The sequence below is a fragment of the Haliotis rubra genome, unplaced genomic scaffold (genome assembly GCF_003918875.1).
Source record: "Haliotis rubra isolate DU_JTF1 unplaced genomic scaffold, ASM391887v1 Scf189, whole genome shotgun sequence".
Taxonomy (NCBI): Eukaryota; Metazoa; Mollusca; class Gastropoda; order Lepetellida; family Haliotidae; genus Haliotis; species Haliotis rubra.
Window position 1 is genome coordinate 811,804 of NW_025765880.1, and position 23,063 is coordinate 834,866.

A 23,063-nucleotide genomic window follows, 5' to 3' on the forward strand; every position below is an offset into this window, starting at 1 on the left:
CTTATCTTGTGACCGTTCAGCTAGCTTCAGGATAGCTGACAGGGTATCTTGTGACCGTTCGGCTTACTTTATTCAGGATGGCTTTCAGATTATCTTGTGACCGTTCGGCTAGCTTCAGGATAGCTGACAGGTTATCTTGTGACCGTTCGGCTAGCTTCAGGATAGCTGACACCTTATCTTGTGATCGTTCGGTTAGGTTGAGGATAGGTGACACTTATCTTGTGACCGTTCATCTAGCTTCAGGATAGGTGACAGCTTATCTTGTGACCGTTCATCTAGCTTCAGGATAGGTGACAGCTTATCTTGTGACCGTTCATCTAGCTTCAGGATAGGTGACAGCTTATCTTGTGACCGTTCATCTAGCTTCAGGATAGGTGACAGGTTTTCTTGTGACCCTTCGGCTGGCTTCAGGATAGCTGACACCTTATCTTGTGATCGTTCATCTAGCTTCAGGATAGGTGACAGCTTATCTTGTGACCCTTCGGCTGGCTTCAGGATAGGTGACAGCTTATCTTGCTTGCAGCTTATCTTGTGACCGTTCATCTAGCTTCAGGATAGGTGACAGGTTTTCTTGTGACCGTTCGGCTGGCTTCAGGATAGGTGACAGCTTATCTTGTGACCGTTCGGCTAGCTTCAGGATAGCTGACAGATTATCTTGTGACCGTTCGGCTAGCTTTAGGATAGGTGACAGCTTATCTTGTGACCGTTCGGCTAGCTTCAGGATAGGTGACAGATTATCTTGTGACCGTTCGGCTTGCTTGGCGAGGAGGATAGGTGACGGCTTATCTTGTGACCGTTCTAGCGATTGACGATAGGTGACAGATTATCTTGTGACCGTTCGGTTAGCTTGAGGATAGGTGACACTTATCTTGTGACCGTTCGTCTAGCTTGAGGATAGGTGACAGCTTATCTTGTGACCGTTCGGTTAGCTTGAGGATAGGTGACACTTATCTTGTGACCGTTCGTCTAGCTTGAGGATAGGTGACAGCTTATCTTGTTACCGTTCGGCTAGCTTCAGGATAGCTGACAGATTATCTTGTTACCGTTCGGCTAGCTTCAGGGTAGCTGACAGGGGTACCTTCCTCCTCACAATGCCAAACGTAGCTTTACCTGGTACTTCTACATCTAGGACTTGATGCGTCGTTGTCAGAAGTGTGTGGTTGTCTTGGGACATTATGTCGTCTCATGTGATAACTTGGAAATAGATATTCACACAATTCTCTTGATGACCTTACACATTTTGAAGAGAGAATTATACTAAATATTTCGAAATGTTCGAAATATAATACATTGTCAGCACACAGAAGAGTGAAAAAATTGCATTTCAAGCTAAAATAAAACAATTTCTTTTATCCCAATATTGCAAAGAGGGCATAAACGTAAATTTGAATCAATTCCAAAACCATTTCCTCGACGTATCAAGTCGTTTTCTATCTATTCAAAGGGTGAGGCACGTCTAAGATTCGATTAAACTTTCAAATGCTTTATACCTGTTGTACCTCAACCTATTGCTACAATACTATACTTTGATGATACATATCAGCTGCAACCATTCTAAAACCTTTTTAGACAAAATAACACATTCTTTGGATCCTTACTAATCTACAAAGTCAAACGTAATGTTTTGCTTCAACAATAATATTTGCCCCGTTGTAACTCCTTATCAACTCTAGGAATCAACTTTGCATTCAGTTCATCAAATCATGATCACAATTACAAACTAAACAACAACATTCAGTATCATAAATGGTGAGTGAGTGAGTGAGTTGGGTTTTACGCCGTATTTAGCAATATTCCAGCAATATCACGGCGGGAATACCAGAAATGGGCTTCATTGTACGCATGTGGGGAATCGAACCCAGATCTTCAGTGTCCGGTGGTTGGTGTTGAGGTGGCATGGCAATGATGATAAACACAAGCCACACACTGAATCTGAGCATACATTTATGTTCAATATACTGTACATGTCTAAAAGATATCTACAATATGTCCAGCTACTTGCATACACACAGACTGACATATACCGCATCATAGTTTGTTAAACTTTCCACAACTGTCTCTGATGATGAAAAGATATTTTCCTAACGTTATGAAGATAAAGACTCTGAGACATGTCGCAATTCCTGTAATTAATATGTACATCACTAAAAGGTCATTTAAAATCGTGGTGCTATTTTTGTTTGCATTATGAGTACGAAGGTATAAGTTTGGTAAATAGTATTGATAATAATTATTATTACACAAGAAGGCTAAATCTACACGTTATTGGTTGAAAAAAGTAGAACGAAAGTGTTATGCGGTCAAAATCTCAAAGCTAAACGGACAGGTGCTGTCAAACAATAATCAGACCAAAAGTGAAAGTAAAGCCCGCGCTCGGTGGATCCTTGCACTACAAACGTATGCCACTCCGCAATGCAATATTGCGCACATTCATGCCAATTATATAAGCACTGGGGTTGGTATGCTGCTGTATTGTCGATTTTATACAGAAGTATCTTATATACATTTAGAACATAAATATACACGCCTTTTTTATAATCCATGGCGTAGCATGTATAATATCTGTAAATTGATAAACCATTTACATTGATCCCATCACACGCCTTCTCTCTACCTCTGTTCCCATCCCACCCTCTCTTTCTACGGCTGAGGGTCGGTCTATATAGGTTATACCATTCCCTCGTCACGACCCCGGCACGACGATATCTGGCTTTGATACAATGTGTGAACAAATGCTGGAATAGTGGTAATATTGGCTTTAAACAATACCCCCTTTCCCTAACACCCTGCCCCACCCACCCCCACCTCCTGCACAGGCCCTCCTGTCTTTGCGAGGATTAAAGATTTTGTAAAATATATACAAAAATCTGAGATGACCCCTCGACTTCACAGTAAATACATTTGATGTATTGTTCTGTAAAGGTAATACATTATGATGTATTGTTCTGTGAAAGGTCACATGCAACGTAAAACACAACTTTGCAGATTCTGATACCTTTCGGTATGGACTTACCGAAACAAATCGTCAAAAATGCAAATTCAACTTATAAAGTTGAAAAATAACGCGATGAAAAAAAACGCGCGAAATCGGAGTTCAAACGTTTCACTAATTTTCCCCCGACTTTTCTGGGGAAAACGGGTTTCAACAGCTGGGCTGCGCTTATAGCACGTGAGCAGTGAAGTAGGTTCGCGCAGCTTGGAAGCGGTTTTCCGGTGAATACTCGGTGAAGGCTTTGGTGTGAGCTATTTTTCTAATGTTTTGTTGATATCTCACAGGCGCGAGCTTTTTATATGTTATGACAGTAAATTAACTGTTAATATAATTTCATTTGTCTATTTCACCACACCTTCTTCTTACCGAGTCACTTTCTCAGTTCGATACTTAAAAGCAATGCCATTATTTAGTGTTGACAGAATTTCCAACTGTGATATAGATATGTCGTTGTCACAGACAAAACTCAATGTCTTGTTTTATTGACACCTGTGTGTCTGCCTGCCTGTCTGCTAATGACAATATTCAATACACAGCTGCCATCACTGACCACATGCAATTTGAACTTAACACCAATCAGGCTATACACCATAAACAAAATGCATTGATTTATGGCCCGAGTTCGGTCTCTGTCACATTATGTAATTACACAGACAGGCAGGTGTGATACTTGAACACATGACATATTATGATGTCTGTTGATTGCAAAATGTTATACACAAAAAATGAGCATGTATTTACAAAACCCAACATCTCTATATATACACACACAATAGCCCGTGAGGGCATCTGCAAATGAACCAGCCGTTACACTTGAGTGCACACCCACCCGCTCTGACTGGGTTCGGTATCCCGGCTGCTTCGTTTCTTGGGAAGTAAACTGAAGTACACAATATTGCACTTTTGATTTGCGATTGTACGCTTATAATTTTGTTTATATGTTTTTTCATAACCAGCAATGTATATTATGTCATGAATAAGTGATAATTGTGTTTTAATTATGTTTGATTTTTTGGTTGCATGTGACCTTGAAGCATTTTGAGTCGGGGGTCATCTCAAAAACAATATTTTTTAATAATTAATCCTCGCAAAGACACGAGGGCCTGTGCCACCCCTTTCCCCCCAGTCCCACACCTACACACACGCACGCACACCTGATTAATGAGGATACGATGCATGTTGATCATAAGGAGGTGGGGCGTTGTAGCTAAATGCAGGGGGAGGAACATTATAGCTCTGCAAGCCTTGTATCGCTGCCTTCTCGAAAGGCGAGGGTTGGTGGTTGTCTGAGGGGGCGTGGTTAGTGTAGTTGAGGGGGTAAGACAACCCAGGCCGTCCCACTGTTGCAGCTGCTGGTGGTGCACTTGGCATGGGTCCGATGCGGCTGTTCCTGTTTCGGTTTCTTTGGCGGTTTGTTTTTCGGTCGTTCTTTTTTGACAGACAGACTCCAACTGCTGCTAGGATTATGACGACTACAATGGCACCTACAACGATGCCGACGATGGTAGAAGCCGGTAACGATGATGAGGATGAATTTGGACCTTCATAACCTGTAAGAAAGTTATCAATAGCGAATAATCATGATTTGAGAGGATCCACTTTTAGACATTGAATTTCAGAGATGCACAAAAATTGTCATTTTCAGCGACCATATTCTTTGTAATAACACTGCGTATTGGTGTGCATTAAGGGTAGTGAATTGTGTAGAGTACTGTTCTGATTAAGTGGTCCTTACGCTTGAGGTTCTTGATCTTCATATAATCATGACTACTTCATAGTCGACTAAGTTTGAAATGTCACTCAATTGTCACAATCAGATGTATGAATCTGTAAGCGTAAACTTTATTGCTTAAATATGTAATAACCCTCCGATAAGTTAATGACTAAATTAAGATTTTTACGTCATGAGAACAACAGGCTACCTACAGTGGCGCGTCCCGATGGTTCGTTCTCACACACACACACACACACGCACACACACACACACACACACACACACACACACACACACACACACACACACACACACACACACACACACACACACACACACACACACACACACACACACACACACACACACACACACACACACCTCTGCAGTTTCTCGTAAATCTCTAAATATTGATCTCAAAATACAGCAATAAGCATCATTTAATAGTGAGTGAAAGAGTTCAGTTTCATGTCGCTTTTATCATCATTCCAGCCATATCAGGGCGAGGGACACTAGAAATGAGCTTCGCACATTCTACCCATGTGGGGAATCGAACCCGGATCTTCGACGTTTTGAGCGAAAGCTTTAACTCCTTGGATATCCCACCGTCCCTCAGTAATTCTATATTTTATGACAACATATTCTAACTATAAAGCTACCTCCGATACAAAACACCATTATCCATTTGGGGTAAAACACATGTTATCGATTAGTGATCACAGCGAGCAAAACCCTCAACATGCATGAATTATTGATTGAGTAAAGTTAACTGTTTCGTGTGTGAGCGTATATGTGATTCACGTAAATGAAGTGATCAGGTTAATGTGTCTGGCAATGGTGGAGTGTTGATATTGTAACCAACATCATCACATCTTGACGGTGCCATTTTATCAAACAGACCAAACTCTTCAGTTTAGAACATGAATGTCGACAATCATTATTCAGCGGTTACTTACTGTAATACTTTAATCTGAAAGAGGAGTGGAAGTCCCAATAAGTGTAGTACAAGGCCATTGTTGACCCGGTGCTTCTCACTTTAATCTTCTGGGAATCACACACCGTCTCAAGAAGAGGCGCGTCGTAATCCGTTCCTGGGAACAGGAGGAAATATGACTCAACGGCTTCTGTGTTTTGACGCATCGAAGAATATCAGAGAGTGAGTTTAGTTTTACGCCGCTTTCAGCAATATTCCAGCATATCACAGCGGGGGACACCAGAATTGGGCTTCACATATTGTACCCATGTTGGGAATCGAACCGGGGTCTTCAGCGTGACGAGTGAACGCTTTAACTACTAGGCTACCCCCAACCCCCAACCCCTAAATATCAACGTAAGATGTACATTAGTAGAATATACTTTCCTCATACGTATACTTTTATCTTACCATCGTGACACATGACCAAATGGTACATTGGCATTGTGGTTTTGATTTTTACTCAAAATAATGACATACGCCTTGCTTTTAAGTGATAAACGAAATCTTAATGCCCGCCTGAGTTGATTGAGCTACGAAACTGTGTGTTAATCAAAATATACTCCACATGGAAATCGGCGTCATGGTGTATATATTCAACATACCATCGTATACATGGATATAGTGTGACCCACAGTTGGACGTCTCCATTGCCACAGAGACGAAGTCCAGCACAATGACGTCTCCGTCATTAGCAGCCCTGAATACTACCCCGCTTCTATACACTGGCGTTCTGTGGGGAAATGAAGACTGATTGAGTGATTGTTGTTTAACGCCGCACTCAGCATTTATCCAGCCATATGGCCACGGTCTATAAATAATCGAGTCTGGATCAGACACTCCAATGATCAACAGCATGAATATCGATCTACGCAATTGGGGTACGATGACATGTGTCAACCAGCCTGATCACTCGATCCCGTGAGTCGCCTCGCGACAGGCATGGGTTACTGAAGATCAATTCTAACTCAGATCTTCACGTGTCGGTGAAATGAAGATAACTGTCTCACACTGCTATCAAGGAATAACACACAAGGCGATAATAGAGTCATGTGGCATGGGCGGATCCAGCAGTTTTGAAAGGGGGGGGTGGGGGTGGGGGTGGCGGTTATCTCCAAAATCATCAATGTGGTCTTAAGTCATTTTCAAAAGGGGGGTCGAACCCCCTGCACCCCCCTCTGGATCCTCCAATGTGTGTTGTCATGATCGTAAACTAGGCATATGAGTAGCACACAGAACGTGATAGTGACCGATAGTACCACCACAACATCTAAATGTAGATATTATAATTTATCTTACCTTGAACAAATAATACAGTTTTCAGATCGGGCGTCCAACTCCGCCTCGTCGGGGTAACGGAACACAGCCACATACTCGGGTCCTCCCTGTGCCAGTCCTGACACTATGGAACCAGTCATGATGGGGAAAGTGAGTGAGTGAGTTTAGTTTTACGACGCACTCGGCAATATTCAAGCTATATGGCGGCGGTCTGTAAATAATCGAGTCTGGACCGGACAATCCAGTGATGAACAGCATGAGCATCGATCTGCACAATGGGCATACGATGACATGTATCAACCAAGTCAGCGAGCAAGACGCCACGATCCCGTTAGTCGCCTCTTACGACAAGCATGGGTTACTGAAGTTCAATATATTTTCTGAAAATGGAAATCGTACACATGCAAATTTCACGTCATACACCAATCCTCTTTTAAGAGCGATTACTGTACAAACAACTATGGTCATAAGGATGTGCAAGTGGTGATGTACTCTCAAAACATTTATTATGGTCATATCAAAATTAATATCTCCCATTTTTTCCATTGTAAATCAAAATTGAGTTCCCTACTATTTTTTAGAGTATATATACAAAGCCGGTGCCTTCATTGTCCAAAGGACAGACCGGCAAGATACAGATAAAATTTAAAAGATATACATAGTTTACATATTTAACTCAGGAATATTTCAGCTACATGACGGAGACCTGTACAGGACCTTCAAACAGGCGCGGTAGTTTGACATTCAGTCCACAATGTTCCGAGGCATGGCCACCCGATCCACCCATTCGCCTCTGTCGACCAACTGCATGTTGAGGGTGACCTATTCTAGCCTGGAATCCCCACATGCACTAGATATAAGTCACAGCGTAGAGACTGTTGACAGTGGGTGGATACTTACGGACTACCAAGGCTGACAGAACCTGCAACACGGCTACCGCCATGCCTCCAACCGTCCGTCACACCGAGACGCTGTGGAACGGAAGCAAGAAACAGTGCATGTGTATATTTAAATGTGACAAGATCAAAGTTTTAGTGAACCTGCTCCTCAGTGTGAAATGATACATACGTACACGTAAAACACACACACACACACACACACACACACACACACACACACACACACACACACACACACACACACACACACACACACACACACACACACACACACACACACACACACACACACACATACATACATACATATAGTATGACCAGAAATTATTGAGAATTTTAGGAATATGTTTAATTGGATTTCTAGTATTAACAACCTTGACCAGCTATCAAGTGCTTGGTTTCTTTCAAGAGAGACAACTCCGTTAATCCTTTTTCAGTAGTTTGTGAAGAGTTATCCCCCTTTGTTTACTTGCTAGCAGACGACATTTTCAGTGATCCTCAGTATGGATGATTTAGAGAAGAGGAAGTTGATTTTAGAGTATTATAACGAGGACATCAGATCAGCTAAAGTGACTTCAAGTAGAACAGGCATCCCTTTGTCCACTGTTTATCGTGTTTTGAAAAAATATTGCAAATGGATATGGCATTGAGCACCAGGGAGGCGCAGGTAGGCCCAGAAAATTGACTGTCGGTGACAGGAGGCGGCTTGGTATTCTTGTTTCTAAAAACAAACGAAGGAGTTTAGAAAACTTCAGGCTGGAAATGATTGATAGAGGAACTGTGCCTGTCTGTAAGGAGACAATCAGAACTGAGCTGCATGCAATGGGTTGGCTGAAAAGTCGAGGAATTCCATCACCGATCATGAAACCTGAACAAAAGGAGCGAAGGTTGAACTGGTGCTTACAGCATAGACATTTTAACTGGGACAATGTGATTTTCTCACATAAACGTTCTGTGTAGCTGTTTCCTAATACACTGAAATTCTGGAACAAAGAAACTGAAAAACCTATGTATCAGCGCCCAAAGTACAGTCCGAAATTTAACGTGTGGGGTGGCATATCTGTGTTAGGGGCAACGCCCCTCTGTGTATTTGAAGGGAATATGAACAGTGAGCGGTACACAGATATTCTCGAGGGACATTTACTTCCATCTGCTCACGTGTTCTATGGAAACCTTTGGATTTTCCAGCAGGACAACGACCCAAAACATCGTTTAAAGCATTCACAGGCCTGGTTTCGGACCCAAAATATGACATTATTAGATTGGCCAAGCTATAGCCCTGACCTAAATCCAATAGAAAATGTTTGGGGACTTATGAAGGAAAATGTCAATAAGAAAAATCTGACAAATATTGCTGAAATAAAAGAAGAGGTGGTCCGATATTGGGACAGCATGGACCACGACTTTCTAACTTCTTTGATCAGTAGTATGCCCCGCCGCATTGAAGCCTGCATTGCTGCCCATGGTGACTTGACAAAATATCAATTGTTCACCTGTCTTTTAATCTGGAGTTATGTTCTGGTAATATTCACATTTAATACGTGAGTAATGAGTGAATTTATTTTTTTTAAATTACAATCTTTAAATTCTCAATAATTTCTGGTTGTACTGTACAGACATATTTTATGCTTAAGTTATAGTTTAAGGTCGACGCTGCCCGATAGAATAATAAAATATAAAATATGATATGATACTTAAAAACACTATAATTTATCATTCATTTTTATACACACATATATTTCACATAGAATCTAATCAAAGGAAAAAACAAATGAAAGATGAATATCTGCTGCTACGTGATGTGAATTAAAGATCCAAGCAAGCTTGTTTCGTGTGACATTAAACATTCAAACAAAACGGAGTGAAACAACAGGAGACTATTTTCAACTATGACCCGTTGTAGTGCATTAGGAACACAGAATACATTCGCTTACCTTAACATACAGTACACAACTGAACGCTTACTCTACCCAGTTGTCTGCAGTATTAGCAACGACAATGTCTGCACAACATGACCACATCATGGGGGACCGCAATCCACGTCGTTGCCCCAACACGGGTGAATATCTCTCGGAAACTAGGCTGTTGTTTGCTGAATCGATCAATGGTGGATCAAAAAGCGGGTCCGGCTATTTCGCAATTCCGCAGGCCTCACTGCCATTCGAGGTATGTCAGGGATATATCAGGGACATATCATGGATATATCCTGTATATATTAGGGACATATGAATCACACATTTTAACTGGCAGTGTACCTAGTTTCGTATTAGCAAATGAAACAACGACTTTCATAAGTCAATGTTGCTCACTACTAACAGAATGTTTCCAACAGAACGTTTCTCTGATACTGGTGAAGATATACCGGGTAACTGCTTGTTACTTGATCTTATTGTGACAATGAGTGGACTATTGAACATGGGCAGGCCTGGATATGTACCTTTCAGCAGATTGTGTGTAATCATACCCCGATAGGATGGGGGTATGCTCAGAATATTAGCCCCTAGTTTGCCTGCTGTGGGCTCGATAATTCAATAGGGATACACCATGGAGCTCACATCTTTGTCATACTTTCTATGTTTGTTGTTATAATATTCTTCTAATTACCTGTTAGGACTTGCGGGTGGAAGGGGCCCAATGAATAATACAGGACAGGCAGGACGCTAAGGTATGGTTTGTATAGGGTGTACAACAGCGGTTGGGACTATGCTCGATGACTACCTTTAAGACTTTTTGATAGATACGACGCCCGAAAGACTGCAAGATTGCTAATACGGCATAAAACAACACGTATTCACTTGTCGTGGCGTGTGGTCCTGTCACAATCAGTTGAAGTTACCTTAGCAACTTTGGGCGCGGAGTGTCCTTGGATGGGTAACCGTGTCTGGCAACTTGACTCTTGAGAGTTTCTAGTATTTCAGTCCTGCCTCACAACGAAGCACATGTGATGCATGTGGTTTCATTTTAGGCAACTGAGTTTGTTCAAAATTGAATCTGTTCACCCAGCAGTAAATGGGTATCCGGTGAAATAAGTCGTGAGACTATTAACCTTCTAGCACCTAACAGTCAGTTTGGGATATCAGGGTAATAATGATCAGATTGTGCGCTTTGAGCAGGATATCTAGCCTGGAAAAGACGCGTTAAAAATATTCTCATTATTATTCATATTATGACTTTCACCTAATTGAATACTAATCATTTTGTTCCTGTATAAGTGAAAGCTCTAGAGGAATACATACGGTGTTTTTGTGGGTATAGGATTCAGCATTGTTTTAGGGCGTAGTGTAGAGTGACATTATACACATGAACATATCCAAACAAGTGTATTTGTCAAGGCAGGTTTCAACACAACCTGATGTCCTTGTGAGAGCCCGTGATGCGACTTGCCGAGAGTACCGAAGTTCATGGAGACGGACTGTTGCACACTTATTTACCGTATTGAGGAAGGTGAATATATGTGTATGTAAAGTCTTGGTTTGAACTGATGTTAAGAATTGTTAACTTTGAGCCTGCTCAGACATCTGTGATATGTGGAAATATTACAGTGGTTTGCAATTAGTCAGTTTGGGTTTTAAATCGGCTGTGAGAATCGGCAAAACATTAACTTAAAGGTGGTCTTTAGTCAGCCCCTTGAGCATGCACTACACAGTAGTTGCCTGGATATGTGCGCTATATAAATATCCAATAATAAAAAACAAATAATAACATTTTCAAAAGGGCTTGAGTCTCCGGATTTGAACTGCTTCTGCAAGTTTTCTTTTGGTGAGGTCCTGGTGGTTTTTCGAAAATATCTCTACATTGCCCCAAATTATGTTGTGATTGGGACAGTTGATGATGTGGTCTGATATTGCTGATTTTCTGTCTGATTTAGTGGTAGATGATAAGTGTGGCGAGGCCTATGTAGGCGAAACCTCACGGCCCATAAATATCAGAATCAAAGAACACTTATCATCTACCACTAAATCAGACAGAAAATCAGCACTATCAGACCACATCATCAACTGTCCCACTCACAACATAATTTGGGACAATGTAGAGATATTATCGAAAAACCACCAGGACCTCACCAAAAGAAAACTTGCAGAAGCAGTAAATTCAAATCCGGAGACGGGCAGGGAACCGATCCAAGGGAGACAACTCTTTTGATCTGACACAATCGACAGCGGCGCACAGCTGCCTGGAAGATTCTACATTGTAAACAAAGCTGCATCGATGCATGTGTTTTCACATCAGCGTAGTTGAAATGGTCGAAAAAGGGAGATAATCGAAGCCAATATTCAACGCTGGTTACCTTGAGGTAATATGACATAGATAACGGGAATTCACGGAACAGTTACTGTACATAGCGAGACCGCTGGACCGGGGGATATAGCTAACTAGGCCCCGTCTCCTCACATCTGCAGTTGAGAACGCGCTGATAGGGCTGGGAACCAGCTAATTGTTATCCACCACCTCAGTATCGTGTAGACCAATATGGTGGATGCTAGTGACTTGGCATTTCTTCAGTGAAATATCAGCGGTTATTCTGTAGATTCCAATATATAACACTTTGAATATCATTTAGGCCTTGGATCAATCAAATCATGTTACTGTTTCATACAGAACATAAACACAAGATGTTGTTTTTCCCTTGGCTTTAGTACTAGCAGAGACCATATAATAGATATTATATGGTCTCTGGTACTAGTTCAAGTAGTTGAACAACATTAAGATTCTAGATGCAGTAAATAATTGCAACTAATCTGTGTGTCATATCAGTTTGCTTAACCATGACCTAGGTGATGAAAAAAATAACAGGGGGTGAGTTCTCTAGTAATTGTGTTAAGTTTTGTTAATAATTTTAGTATATTTATAAATATTATTTGGGATTGGGGAACGGGAGGAACTCTTACCATTTTCTGAAGAAACGTCAACTTTCTAAACTGTGCCCTTCAGTCCTGGAAAACTGTTTTAAGTTACTATTTTAACTATGCTACTGACACTCTACCAGAAAGTGCAGATATCTCATTTACTATGCAGGTTGACAGCAATGGAAGATGAGACATGTCTGAGAGATTCTGAACATTACAACAAGATTGGTGTCCAACTGTATCAGTTCTACAAGCTCAATCTACATTTTGACACAGTCCTCATAGACAGGAAGGGGAATCATCTTCAAGTCCACAAGCTCATCCTCTTTGCAAGCTCCGAATATTTCCACAATGTGCTCTGGCCTGATCGGGGAAGCCTGCAGTTGGGTAGGCAAACTTACACATAGTCAGAGTGATACTAAGATGACTCGATCCTGGCCTGTTATTAAAGAAGTCATGTTTGCCTTTTTTCAGAAGTATTTTTGAAATGGCTCTGCATTGTTTATAGTACCTATGGTCCTGAGACAAGCGTTTGATGTTTATGTATGAGTTGGGTTTGATGCCGCTGTGAACCGAATTCCAGTTACATCACTGCACGTCAGCTCATTGTGGGATGATTGTCAAAAGGGATGCAGATCTCTGACATTTAATACTATGGCTCTGGCATTTAGCATCAACCTGTGAATAAACGGGTTAAAATTGGTCTTCAGCAACCCATGCTATTGACTAGCAGGATCGAGTAGTCAGGCTTGCTGACATGGTTGACATGTCATCATATCCCAGTTGTGTAGATCAATGCTCATGATGTTGATCACTTGATTGTCTGGTCCAGACTTGATTACAGACCGCTACCATATTGCTGGAATATTGCTGAGTGCTGCGTTAAACATCAAACAAACAAAACGTTTGACATCAACTGTTCATTCAGTCACATTCAGTTCCCAGGTTTCGCCTTGCCCTAAAAAACTAAGAGTCCAGAGGACCCCTTAAAATGTTTGACTATTTTCAAGGTTCCTCCCTGAAGATATGAGGGTCCTGTGAAGTTATGATGTAGGGCAGTTTACTGTAAGATGTAATGATAATGTTTATAACAAGACCTATGTATATACAGTCAAATCCCGATGAGTCGAATGCCGGTGTCTCGAACATTATGCATAACTCGAAGTACCTGTCAGTCCCGACCATTCCCTGTTATAGTTGTCATCATTTGAATACCGGTTACACGAATTCGTCTCATAAATACACACGATGACTCGAGAAGAAATTTGGTCCCATGAGATTCAAACAACAGCAATCTTGTATACATAAGCCGAAGTCAGTCAATGAGAAGTTGATTGGTGTAGCAAACTGGTCCAATTAACAAACCAGCCCGGCTCACACCTTTCCGCCTTTGACGGTGAGTTCAAAAGGCAGATTAGTGATTTTACAGAAATCACTGTCTGTGCTAATCAGACTGGAACTGATAAGGTGCCCCTATTAGTGGTAGGGAAATCATTAGATAAACATATGCTTAGGTGGAGGAATTTGGACTGGATCATCTTTTTTTCTACCCTCATAGATATACCTATGTCTCGAATACATCGATAAGTCGAATTTATTACTTGGTCCCCAGAGATTCAACTCATCGGGATTTGACTGTATATATATTACTTGTTGAGAATTTGGTTCAGTGAATAATATTATTTCTATGTATTAGCTTTTCTCCATCCATTCTGTACATTTGTGTGTACTGGAAGTACATTTCTGGATGGCATCGAACCCTTGTTCCAGTATTCTAAGCTTGGTAGCATTCATGTCCAAGTGTTTCAGCTAGATGTATACAGCAGTAATAACCATGACTAGATCATGCCTTATGGAAAGGGCTATGATGGTAGATGTACATTTTGGGCAGAAGTCCAGGATTAGAATCCACACTCTCAGAGAAAGGCGTCTCATTACAAGCACACAAAGTCAGCTGGTCCTAACTCACTATGCTACCAATGCTTCCTCATAAACATGGAAGTCCGACTGTGTGGCATGGTCACATGCTTTGTGTATTTGTCTCGTAAGTGCAGGTTGGCGCAGATCCCATGGCCAAGTGTAACAAGTGCCTTGCTCTGAGAGGGACTTCCCCCTCAAAAGAACTAGAATGTGTACTTTATTAAAAAAATATGGCTGTTTTGTTTTAGATGTGTCGTATGGCATTCTGGAGAAGCTGGTTGAGTTCCTGTACACTGGCGAACTGCAGGTGGCACCACATGAGTGGGAGGATATCCTTGTTGTTGCCAAGTCACTCCAAATCACTCACCTAGTTCATCTGCTGCAGATACACCAGCCCAGATGCTACAGTATGTCCACAAGTCAAACTGAGAATTTACAAATAAAAGTAGAAATTGATGAAGATCCCTATGAAATGCCAAAGCAGACAGAGCATGTCCAAAGATTTGCTGCCTCGACTGATGTCACAGAGAAAATTGTGCACCCACCAAACCTTTCCTCCCAGACACTCATTACTGACACTGTGAGAGGAGCTGATTGTACATGGCACAGCGGGTCAGGTTACCAGACTTCAGAGTTTCATGGTTTACCTATGTTCTTTGCCGGAGAGTCTCCTGTTCAGAGTGATCCTTTAGAAAGGATGCAGACACAAAGACAATCAAGGAAAAAGTATCAAGGAAGGAAATGTGCCAGACCGAAAACTGCTAAATTAAAAAGACATGTTGTAAGAGATACAAATATCGTTGCAGAAGGAAGTGAGAAGCCAGAAAAGATTAGTAGTGTTGTGGTGGCTAAGAGAATGTTAAAAAAGCAGTCTATGCATAAGGAAGCTTCAAGATCTGTCCGTGGCAAGACAAAGTGTGTTGCCAGTTCTCTTAAATCTTTGTTTTGGGCTGCACAAAACATTATCAAGAAATACAGTTTTATCAAAGCTCTACCATATTTCCACATAAATAAAAAGACGCATAATAAGTCGTTTCTTTGTAGGAAATGTCCACATTTCTTTAAATGTTATAATCAATGGAAAGCACACAATATTTCGTTTCATTTGTCTTCATCAAAGAGACACAATAAAAATCCACTTTTAAAAATAATTACCACAAAGACAGAGCAAGAGCCAAACTCAGAACACTTGAAGTTGGACAAGAGGGATATACCTTCTGTGCCCTCACCCTCATCCGCTGCCCCTCTGCAGTGCCCAGAGTGTGGGGATACATATGTATATAGGGTGAAGTTCAGGAATCACCTGGTAGAAACACACGGGTACACTAATGAACAGGTAGGTATTGTTTGTTTACCCATGCCCAGAGTATTGGAAGTCATGTTGAACGTGTTATGTGTTCATTAATTTAAAGCTCGGACCTTCCTAAGAGAGAAGCCTGAATCATGTCTTGAAAGGTATTGTCTAAATGTTGAAGAAATTTTGGTAAAACTACATTTTCATAACTTTTCCAGCTTTGCAAGATGGAAAACATTTGGACCCGCTGTGGAGTAGGGGGCTGCAGCTTTGCTGCGGCGAGTGTCAAGGACATGACGAGACACATGAAACTGTTCCACCCACATGTATACTTCGACTGCCCGCTGTGCCAACGTCACTTCCGCACGCAGTTTTCACTCAACAAACACATGCTGTGTATCCACCGAGAACGCAAGAAATACCTCCACACTTGCTGCGTGTGTGGGAAGACATTTGCACAGAAGACGCAGAAGCGGGGACATGAGAAAGTCCAACATGGAATTGACAGTAATGTTAAGGTGAGGTGGAATAGGAATTGTAGGAAGTCTGTGGAGTGATGTTAATGGAAACGTTTATGTGAATGTTCTACAGTAGAAATTTGAACTGATCCAACTGTTGACTTCGCTGAGCTGTCTGCTGTTGTATATTAACTGAGCTCTGTTTAATTTTCTATGTTTCTTCATTCTCATGTTTCATGTCCAAAGTTTCTCTTCTCTACACTTCGGTTGCTCTGAGTGTAGATTCAGTTCTGTTCTGAGGTTGCCCCCTGTCTGTTGACTGAGCTCTGTCTGTTTTGCCCCCCATCTGTTGACTGAGCTCTGTCTGATGTTGCCCCTGTCTGTTGACTGAGCTCTGTCTGATGTTGCCCTGAGCTCTGATGTTGTCTGTTGACTGAGCTCTGTCTGATGTTGCCCCCTGTCTGTTGACTGATCTGTGTCTGTTGACTGAGCTGTCTGATGTTGCCCCATCTGTTGACTGAGCTCTGTCTGATGTTGCCCTCTGTCTGTTGACTGAGCTCTGTCTGATGTTGCCCCCTGTCTGTTGACTGAGCTCTGTCTGATGTTGCCCCCTGTCTGTTGACTTAGTTGCCCCCTGTCTGTTGACTCTGTCTGATGTTGCCCTGTCTGTTGACTGAGCTGTCTGATGTTGCTCTGTCCCCCCGTCCTGTGAGCCCTGTCTGATGTTGCCTTGTCTGCTGACCTGATCTGTTGTTGACTGAGCTCTGTCTGATGTTGCCCTGTCTGTTGACTGAGCTCTGTCTGATGTTGCCCCCTGTCTGTTGACTGAGCTCTGTCTGATGTTGCCCCTGTTGACTGAGCTCTGTCTGATGTTGCCCCTGTCTGTTGACTGAGCTCTGTCTGATGTTGCCCCTGTCTGTTGACTGAGCTCTGTCTGATGTTGCCCCCTGTCTGTTGACTGAGCTCTGTCTGATGACCCCTGAGACTCTGTCTGATGTTGCCCCTGTCTGTTGACTGAGCTGTCTGATGTTGCCCCCCTGTCTGTTGACCCCCTGAGCTCTGTCTGATGTTGCCCTGTCTGTTGACTGAGCTCTGTCTGATGTTGCTGTCTGTTGACTGAGCTCTGTCTGATGCTGTTGCCCTCTGTCTGTTGACTGAGCTCTGTCTGATGTTGCCCTGTCTGTTGACTGTCTGCCCTCTGTCTGTTGACTGAGCTCTGTCTGATGTTGCTGTCTGTCTGTTGACTGAGCTCTGTCTGATGTTGCCCTGTCTGTTGACTGAGCTGAGCTCTGTGACTGATGTTGCCCTCTGTCTGTTGACTGAGCTGTCTGATGTTGCCCCCTGTCTGTTGACTGAGCTGTCTGTTGACTGAGCTGTCTGTCTGATGTTGCCCCCCTGTCTGTTGACTGAGCTGATGTTGCCCCCTCTGTCTGTTGACTGAGCTCTGATGTTGCCCTCTGTCTGTTGACTGAGCTCTGTCTGATGTTGCCCTCTGTCTGTTGACTGAGCTCTGTCTGATGTTGCCCCTGTCTGTTGACTGAGCTCTGTCTGATGTTGCCCCTGTCTGTTGACTGAGCTCTGTCTGATGTTGCCCCTGTCTGTTGACTGAGCTCCCTGAGCTGTCTGTCTGATGTCTGTCCCCTGTCCTGTTGACTGAGCTCTGTCTGATGTTGCCCCCTGTCTGTTGACTGAGCTCCCTGTCTCTGTTGACTGAGCTCTGTCTGATGTTGCCCCTGTCTGTTGACTGAGCTCTGTCTGATGTTGCCCCTGTCTGTTGACTGAGCTCTGTCTGATGTTGCCCCTGTCTGTTGACTGAGCTCTGTCTGATGTTGCCCCGTCTGATGGAGCCCCCTGTCTGTTGACTGAGCTGTCTGATGTTGCCCCTGTCTGTTGACTGAGCTCTGTCTGATGTTGCCCCCTGTCTGTTGACTGAGCTCTGATGTTGCCCCCTGTCTGTTGACTGAGCTCTGTCTGATGTTGCCCTGTCTGTCTGAGCTCTGTCTGATGTTGCCCTGTCTGTTGACTGAGCTCTGTCTGATGTTGCCCCCCCCCTGTCTGTTGACTGAGCTCTGTCTGATGTCTGTTCTGACTGAGCTCTGTCTGATGTTGCCCCTGTCTGTTGACTGAGCTCTGTCTGATGTTGCCCCCTGTTGACTGAGCTCTGTCTGTTGACTGAGTCTGTTGACTGAGCTGTCTGATGTTGCCCTGTGTCTGTTGACTGAGCTCTGATGTTGCCCTGATGTTGCCCCTGTTGACTGTGTCTGTTGACTGACTGAGCTCTGTCTGATGTTGCCCCTGTCTGTTGACTGAGCTCTGTCTGATGTTGCCCCCCCCTGTTGACTGTCTGTCTGATGTGCCCTGAGCTGTCTGAGCTGTCTGGATGATGTTGCTGTGATGTTCTGCCCCTGTCTGTTGACTGAGCTCTGTCTCTGTCTGATGTTGCCCCCCTGTCTGACTGACTGAGCTGTCTGATGCTGTCTGATGATGTTGCTTCTGAGCTGTGATGTTGCCCCTGTCTGTGAGCTGTCTGATGTTGCTGAGCTCTGTCTGATGTTGCCCCTGTCTGTTGACTGAGCTCTGTCTGATGTTGCCCTGTCTGTTGACTGAGCTCTGTCTGATGTTGCCCTCTGTCTGTTGACTGAGCTCTGTCTGATGTTGCCCCCTGTCTGTTGACTGAGCTGTCTGATGTTGCCCCTGTCTGTTGACTGAGCTCTGTCTGATGTTGCCCCTGTCTGTTGACTGAGCTCTGTCTGATGTTGCCCCTGTCTGTTGACTGAGCTCTGTCTGATGTTGCCCCTGTCTGTCTGTTGACTGAGCTCTGTCTGATGATGTTGCCCCCTGTCTGTTGACTGAGCTGTCTGATGTTGCCCCCTGTCTGTTGACTGAGCTCTGTCTGATGTTGCCCTCTGTCTGTTGACTGAGCTCTGTCTGATGTTGCCCTGTCTGTTGACTGAGCTCTGTCTGATGTTGCTAGGTGCATGAGTGTCCGGTTGAAGGCTGCAGCTACACCACAGTTGTCAAGTACAACCTGCAGCAGCACATCAGCAAGCACAGCAAGGAAAAGAACGTTCCCTGTCAGTACTGTGGTGCCAAGTTCAAGTGTCAACAGTCAGTACCTATAGCTGTATACATCTTCAATATTCAGTAACCCAGTGATGATGAGTAGGAAAGCTTTAACCTCCCCTCTCAAGCAGTCATGAAGCTGAGCTGCTATCTTAAGCACAAGCACCATTGTTGTGAAACAATTTCTGGGAGACATTTTGGAATTCATTTATTTGGAGCCTGAACTATAAGGAAACTGCATTGTTGGAAAGGGTAACCAGGAATACCAGGTTTACAGTGCTGACTTTAGAGTGTCCTGTTGGTGTGTGCAGGTATCTAAGTCAAAAGTCAAAGATGTTTTATTGTATTTCAGGCCTCCGGCACATATACATTGGAATTACATGCATTGTACGATCACATACAGCTTGAATACAGAGTTAATTTAAACAGAGCATCACGCTTAGACATTGCATTGTAGATGTATTGTGATAGTTTTAGCTGATACAGTTGTCACAAGTAGACAGGAATTGTTTAAATGCTACAGTAGGTGACTTGGAGAGGTAACATTCAGGAATATATAGTTTACGTAAATCTATGTAAGATGGACAGACAAATAAATAATGAATTTCGTTTTCAATAGATAATTTACACAATCGGGCAAATTCTTTTATATCTGTCGATGGACCTACGTCTTCCTTCATTAATCATTAACTTTGATAGTCCTAATCTAAGTCGTATTAATGAATTTCTCAACTTTTTTGGATGTTAAGTGTGATAGGTACTTTTCAGGTTGGAGTTGGGTTTTAAACTTTCTGTAAGAATCACATTGTGAGGTGAGCTATTATCTAAAACTGAATGCCAATTTTGATTAAATATATTGATAGCTGTTTCTCGGAATTGATACAAAAAAGATTCACATTGCCAACTGACTGATTTAGCCACACACAACCATAACCATGAGGAAACAGGAGATTTCTTACATGAGATGCTCATGTTACTTTACCCAACTCATCCAGATGAACAAGCATGTTGTAAGCCTTTTTAGGTAGCCTATTTTCATGCATACATATAATGTTCAACCAGTATTTTATGTATCTGAACCAAGTCCACTTTTAAGGGAAACTGCATTGTTGGAAAGGGTAACCAAGAATACCAGGTATACAGTTCTGTCATGTTGTTGTGTACAGGTATCTGAACCGCCACCTGAACAGTGTCCACCTCTCCCCACAGCCTGCCACCAGTTTGCTGTGTCAGGTCTGTGGCGCGGAGTTCAAGACCAAGGGCACCCTACAGATCCACCTGGACATGATGCACTCTGACTGTGAACGCTTCAAGTGTCACAAGTGCCCTTTTGAGAGCAAGAGAAAGATAGATTTAAGCAGTGAGTTAAACCATATAAACGAGTCACTTCATCATGTCTTTTCAGTTAGTACTTAATAGTAGTCACGCCATCAAATTGTTCGTGCATGTAATTTCTGTTTTGATCTCTGTCTAACAGGTGTTACAGGAAAAATGATCTATCAGTTGTTTCTGTAACCACTCAGCATTAATTGATTTAATCAATATCATTACAAGTCACCAGAAGTACACCATATTTGTGTCAATGAATTTCCTTATATGAAAGTAAAGTATTTCAGACATAATAAAGTCCTAAAGTTGGTATGATCTGTGCGTCTCATCTCCTCAACTATACACTAAACAAAGCATATGTCACACTGATACAGAAGCTGTAGATACTGATGCTCAGATACTGAGAAGCTGTAGATACTGAGAAGCTGTAGATACTGAGAAGATGTAGATACTGAGAAGCTGTAGATACTGAGAAGCTGTAGATACTGAGAAGCTGTAGATACTGAGAAGCTGTAGATACTGAGAAGATGTTTTGCAGTGGGATTCCAGGGCAAGATAGGTTCCCTTCAGCTGTATATATTGTGTTATGCAGAGCTCCAGATAAGATTTAGCTCATGTGGGTACTGTACCCACTGTATTTTTTTGGAATGGGTTTTATGAATGTTGGGTGGGTATTTCATTTTCCGTTACCCACTGCTTTCAAATATGTGGGTATTTCAGTGATTTTACTCACCTAAGTATTATGTCATTGAGTAAGTTTACTAAGCAGGTATGTTCTGCCTTATATCATACCTAATCAAAACCAACTTAAATATAATGGAAATGATTTCATAAAAAATCACTCATCCTGTACTGACAGTACAACACTAGTCCTATACTAACAGTACAACTTGATAGCAACCAATGTCTTTTTCATTACGCAAGCGATTTTTATAAATATATTCCATACGCATTTGTTTTAAACTTTTTGCGTATCTAACATTTTAAATGCGTAATTGGTACGCAATAATTATTTTTCAATGCATAATTGGAAATTTTCTATGCGTATTTTACCCGGATACTTTACCTGGATACGCAGCTTATCTGGGCCTCTGGTTATGGACTCAAGATATATCACTGTTACCAAATTCAGTTGCAGAGCTTGCAAGACAGATAAAAAAACCACAACACTGCTTACTTACTTACTGTATTGAGTTAAGTGGCTGCATTTCTTTCTGATGTTTAGTTATTGATCAAATGCTGGCGGGCATATTGCTGCTGTGAGTTCATGGGACGTGTTGTACATCTGGGGCAGCACACGAAACAGTAGAAACAACAAAAACGTATCCGCATGCACGCATGCACATGCACACATGCACATACTTTCCCAAATTATTGATCTGGGATGTGACATATATTCACAGACCACCTGTACCAGATGCATGGGTTCAAGGCAGACTTCGAGAAACGTGACATCATTTTCTGTGACCAGTGTCCAGACTACTCAACACTGTCTGCTGCCCGTATGAGACGTCACATTATCACTTCCCACTCAGAACTTCGCCAGTTCGCATGTCAGTACTGTGAGAAGACCTACAAAGATAAGAGAGGTCTCCGAACGCATCAGTCATACACCCACACTGAGACTAAATCCTTCAAGTGCACCCAGTGTGATTACAGCGGCAAGACTGCAAGCAGTTTGACCAAACACCAGAGGCATCAGCACCTGTTTAAGGATGTTAAGCCTTATGTTTGTGCCCACTGTCCATATCGGTCATCCATTTGTGGCAATACTCGAATACATATCCGCACCAAGCACCCAGGAATGGAGGTGAAGGTTGTCACGGACGAGGACGATCTGGCCAAGATTAAACTTGTGATGGCAGAACAGAAAAAACTCCAGGAGAAGTGCAAACTTTGATGCTCTTATGTATGAAGTGATATGTATTTGTTTCAAGGAGAATATCAAACTGTTATATGTTAATGTGTGATGTGATATATATTTGTTTCGATGTTGTTTGTCATGTTTTGTCATGACTCTTTGAAACTGTTAAACAAATTCAATAAAAGGTTTAAAAAATGTACTGAAGTGAGTTTTTCTTTCAGTCTTTTTGTCATAGTTACATGATAAGGTTTACTGCTTGACCTGGCTACTAGCATGAAACTGCTGTCAAATACTAGTAGCTGTAAGTGCTGCGGTAAACACCAAACATGAACTAGTGTGGTGGTTAATGAGTTTGTGCATCTTTGTTGCATGAGACCCGTGACAATCCGGGTCTTCAGTAACCCATGCTTGTCGTGAAAGGTGACTAACGGG

The 23,063-nt window shown here is 42.4% G+C and overlaps 2 protein-coding genes across 3 annotated transcripts; one reads left to right on the plus strand and one right to left on the minus strand.

The window, feature by feature from the left end:
• Window positions 1-4,086: 4,086 nt before the first annotated feature.
• Window positions 4,087-9,996, minus strand: LOC124274185. Its single transcript, XM_046709495.1, has 6 exons — window positions 9,791-9,996; window positions 7,858-7,928; window positions 6,979-7,081; window positions 6,285-6,412; window positions 5,663-5,797; window positions 4,087-4,542 (listed from the first exon to the last, which is right to left on the minus strand). Exons 2-6 carry the CDS (start codon window positions 7,898-7,900, stop codon window positions 4,151-4,153), a joined length of 801 nt encoding a protein of 266 aa, XP_046565451.1. The 5' UTR covers window positions 7,901-7,928; window positions 9,791-9,996; the 3' UTR covers window positions 4,087-4,150.
• A 2,006-nt stretch (window positions 9,997-12,002) lies between these two features.
• Window positions 12,003-22,830, plus strand: LOC124274224 (zinc finger protein 729-like). Of its 2 annotated transcripts, none has more exons than XM_046709560.1 (7): window positions 12,003-12,150; window positions 12,873-13,090; window positions 14,872-15,959; window positions 16,136-16,435; window positions 19,350-19,483; window positions 20,605-20,798; window positions 22,171-22,830. In XM_046709560.1, exons 2-7 carry the CDS (start codon window positions 12,883-12,885, stop codon window positions 22,665-22,667), a joined length of 2,421 nt encoding a protein of 806 aa, XP_046565516.1. In that variant the 5' UTR covers window positions 12,003-12,150; window positions 12,873-12,882; the 3' UTR covers window positions 22,668-22,830. The 2 variants fall into 2 exon arrangements, with proteins under 2 accessions (XP_046565516.1, XP_046565517.1); XM_046709561.1 differs by lacking the exon at window positions 12,003-12,150 and adding an exon at window positions 12,567-12,653.
• Window positions 22,831-23,063: the final 233 nt, after the last annotated feature.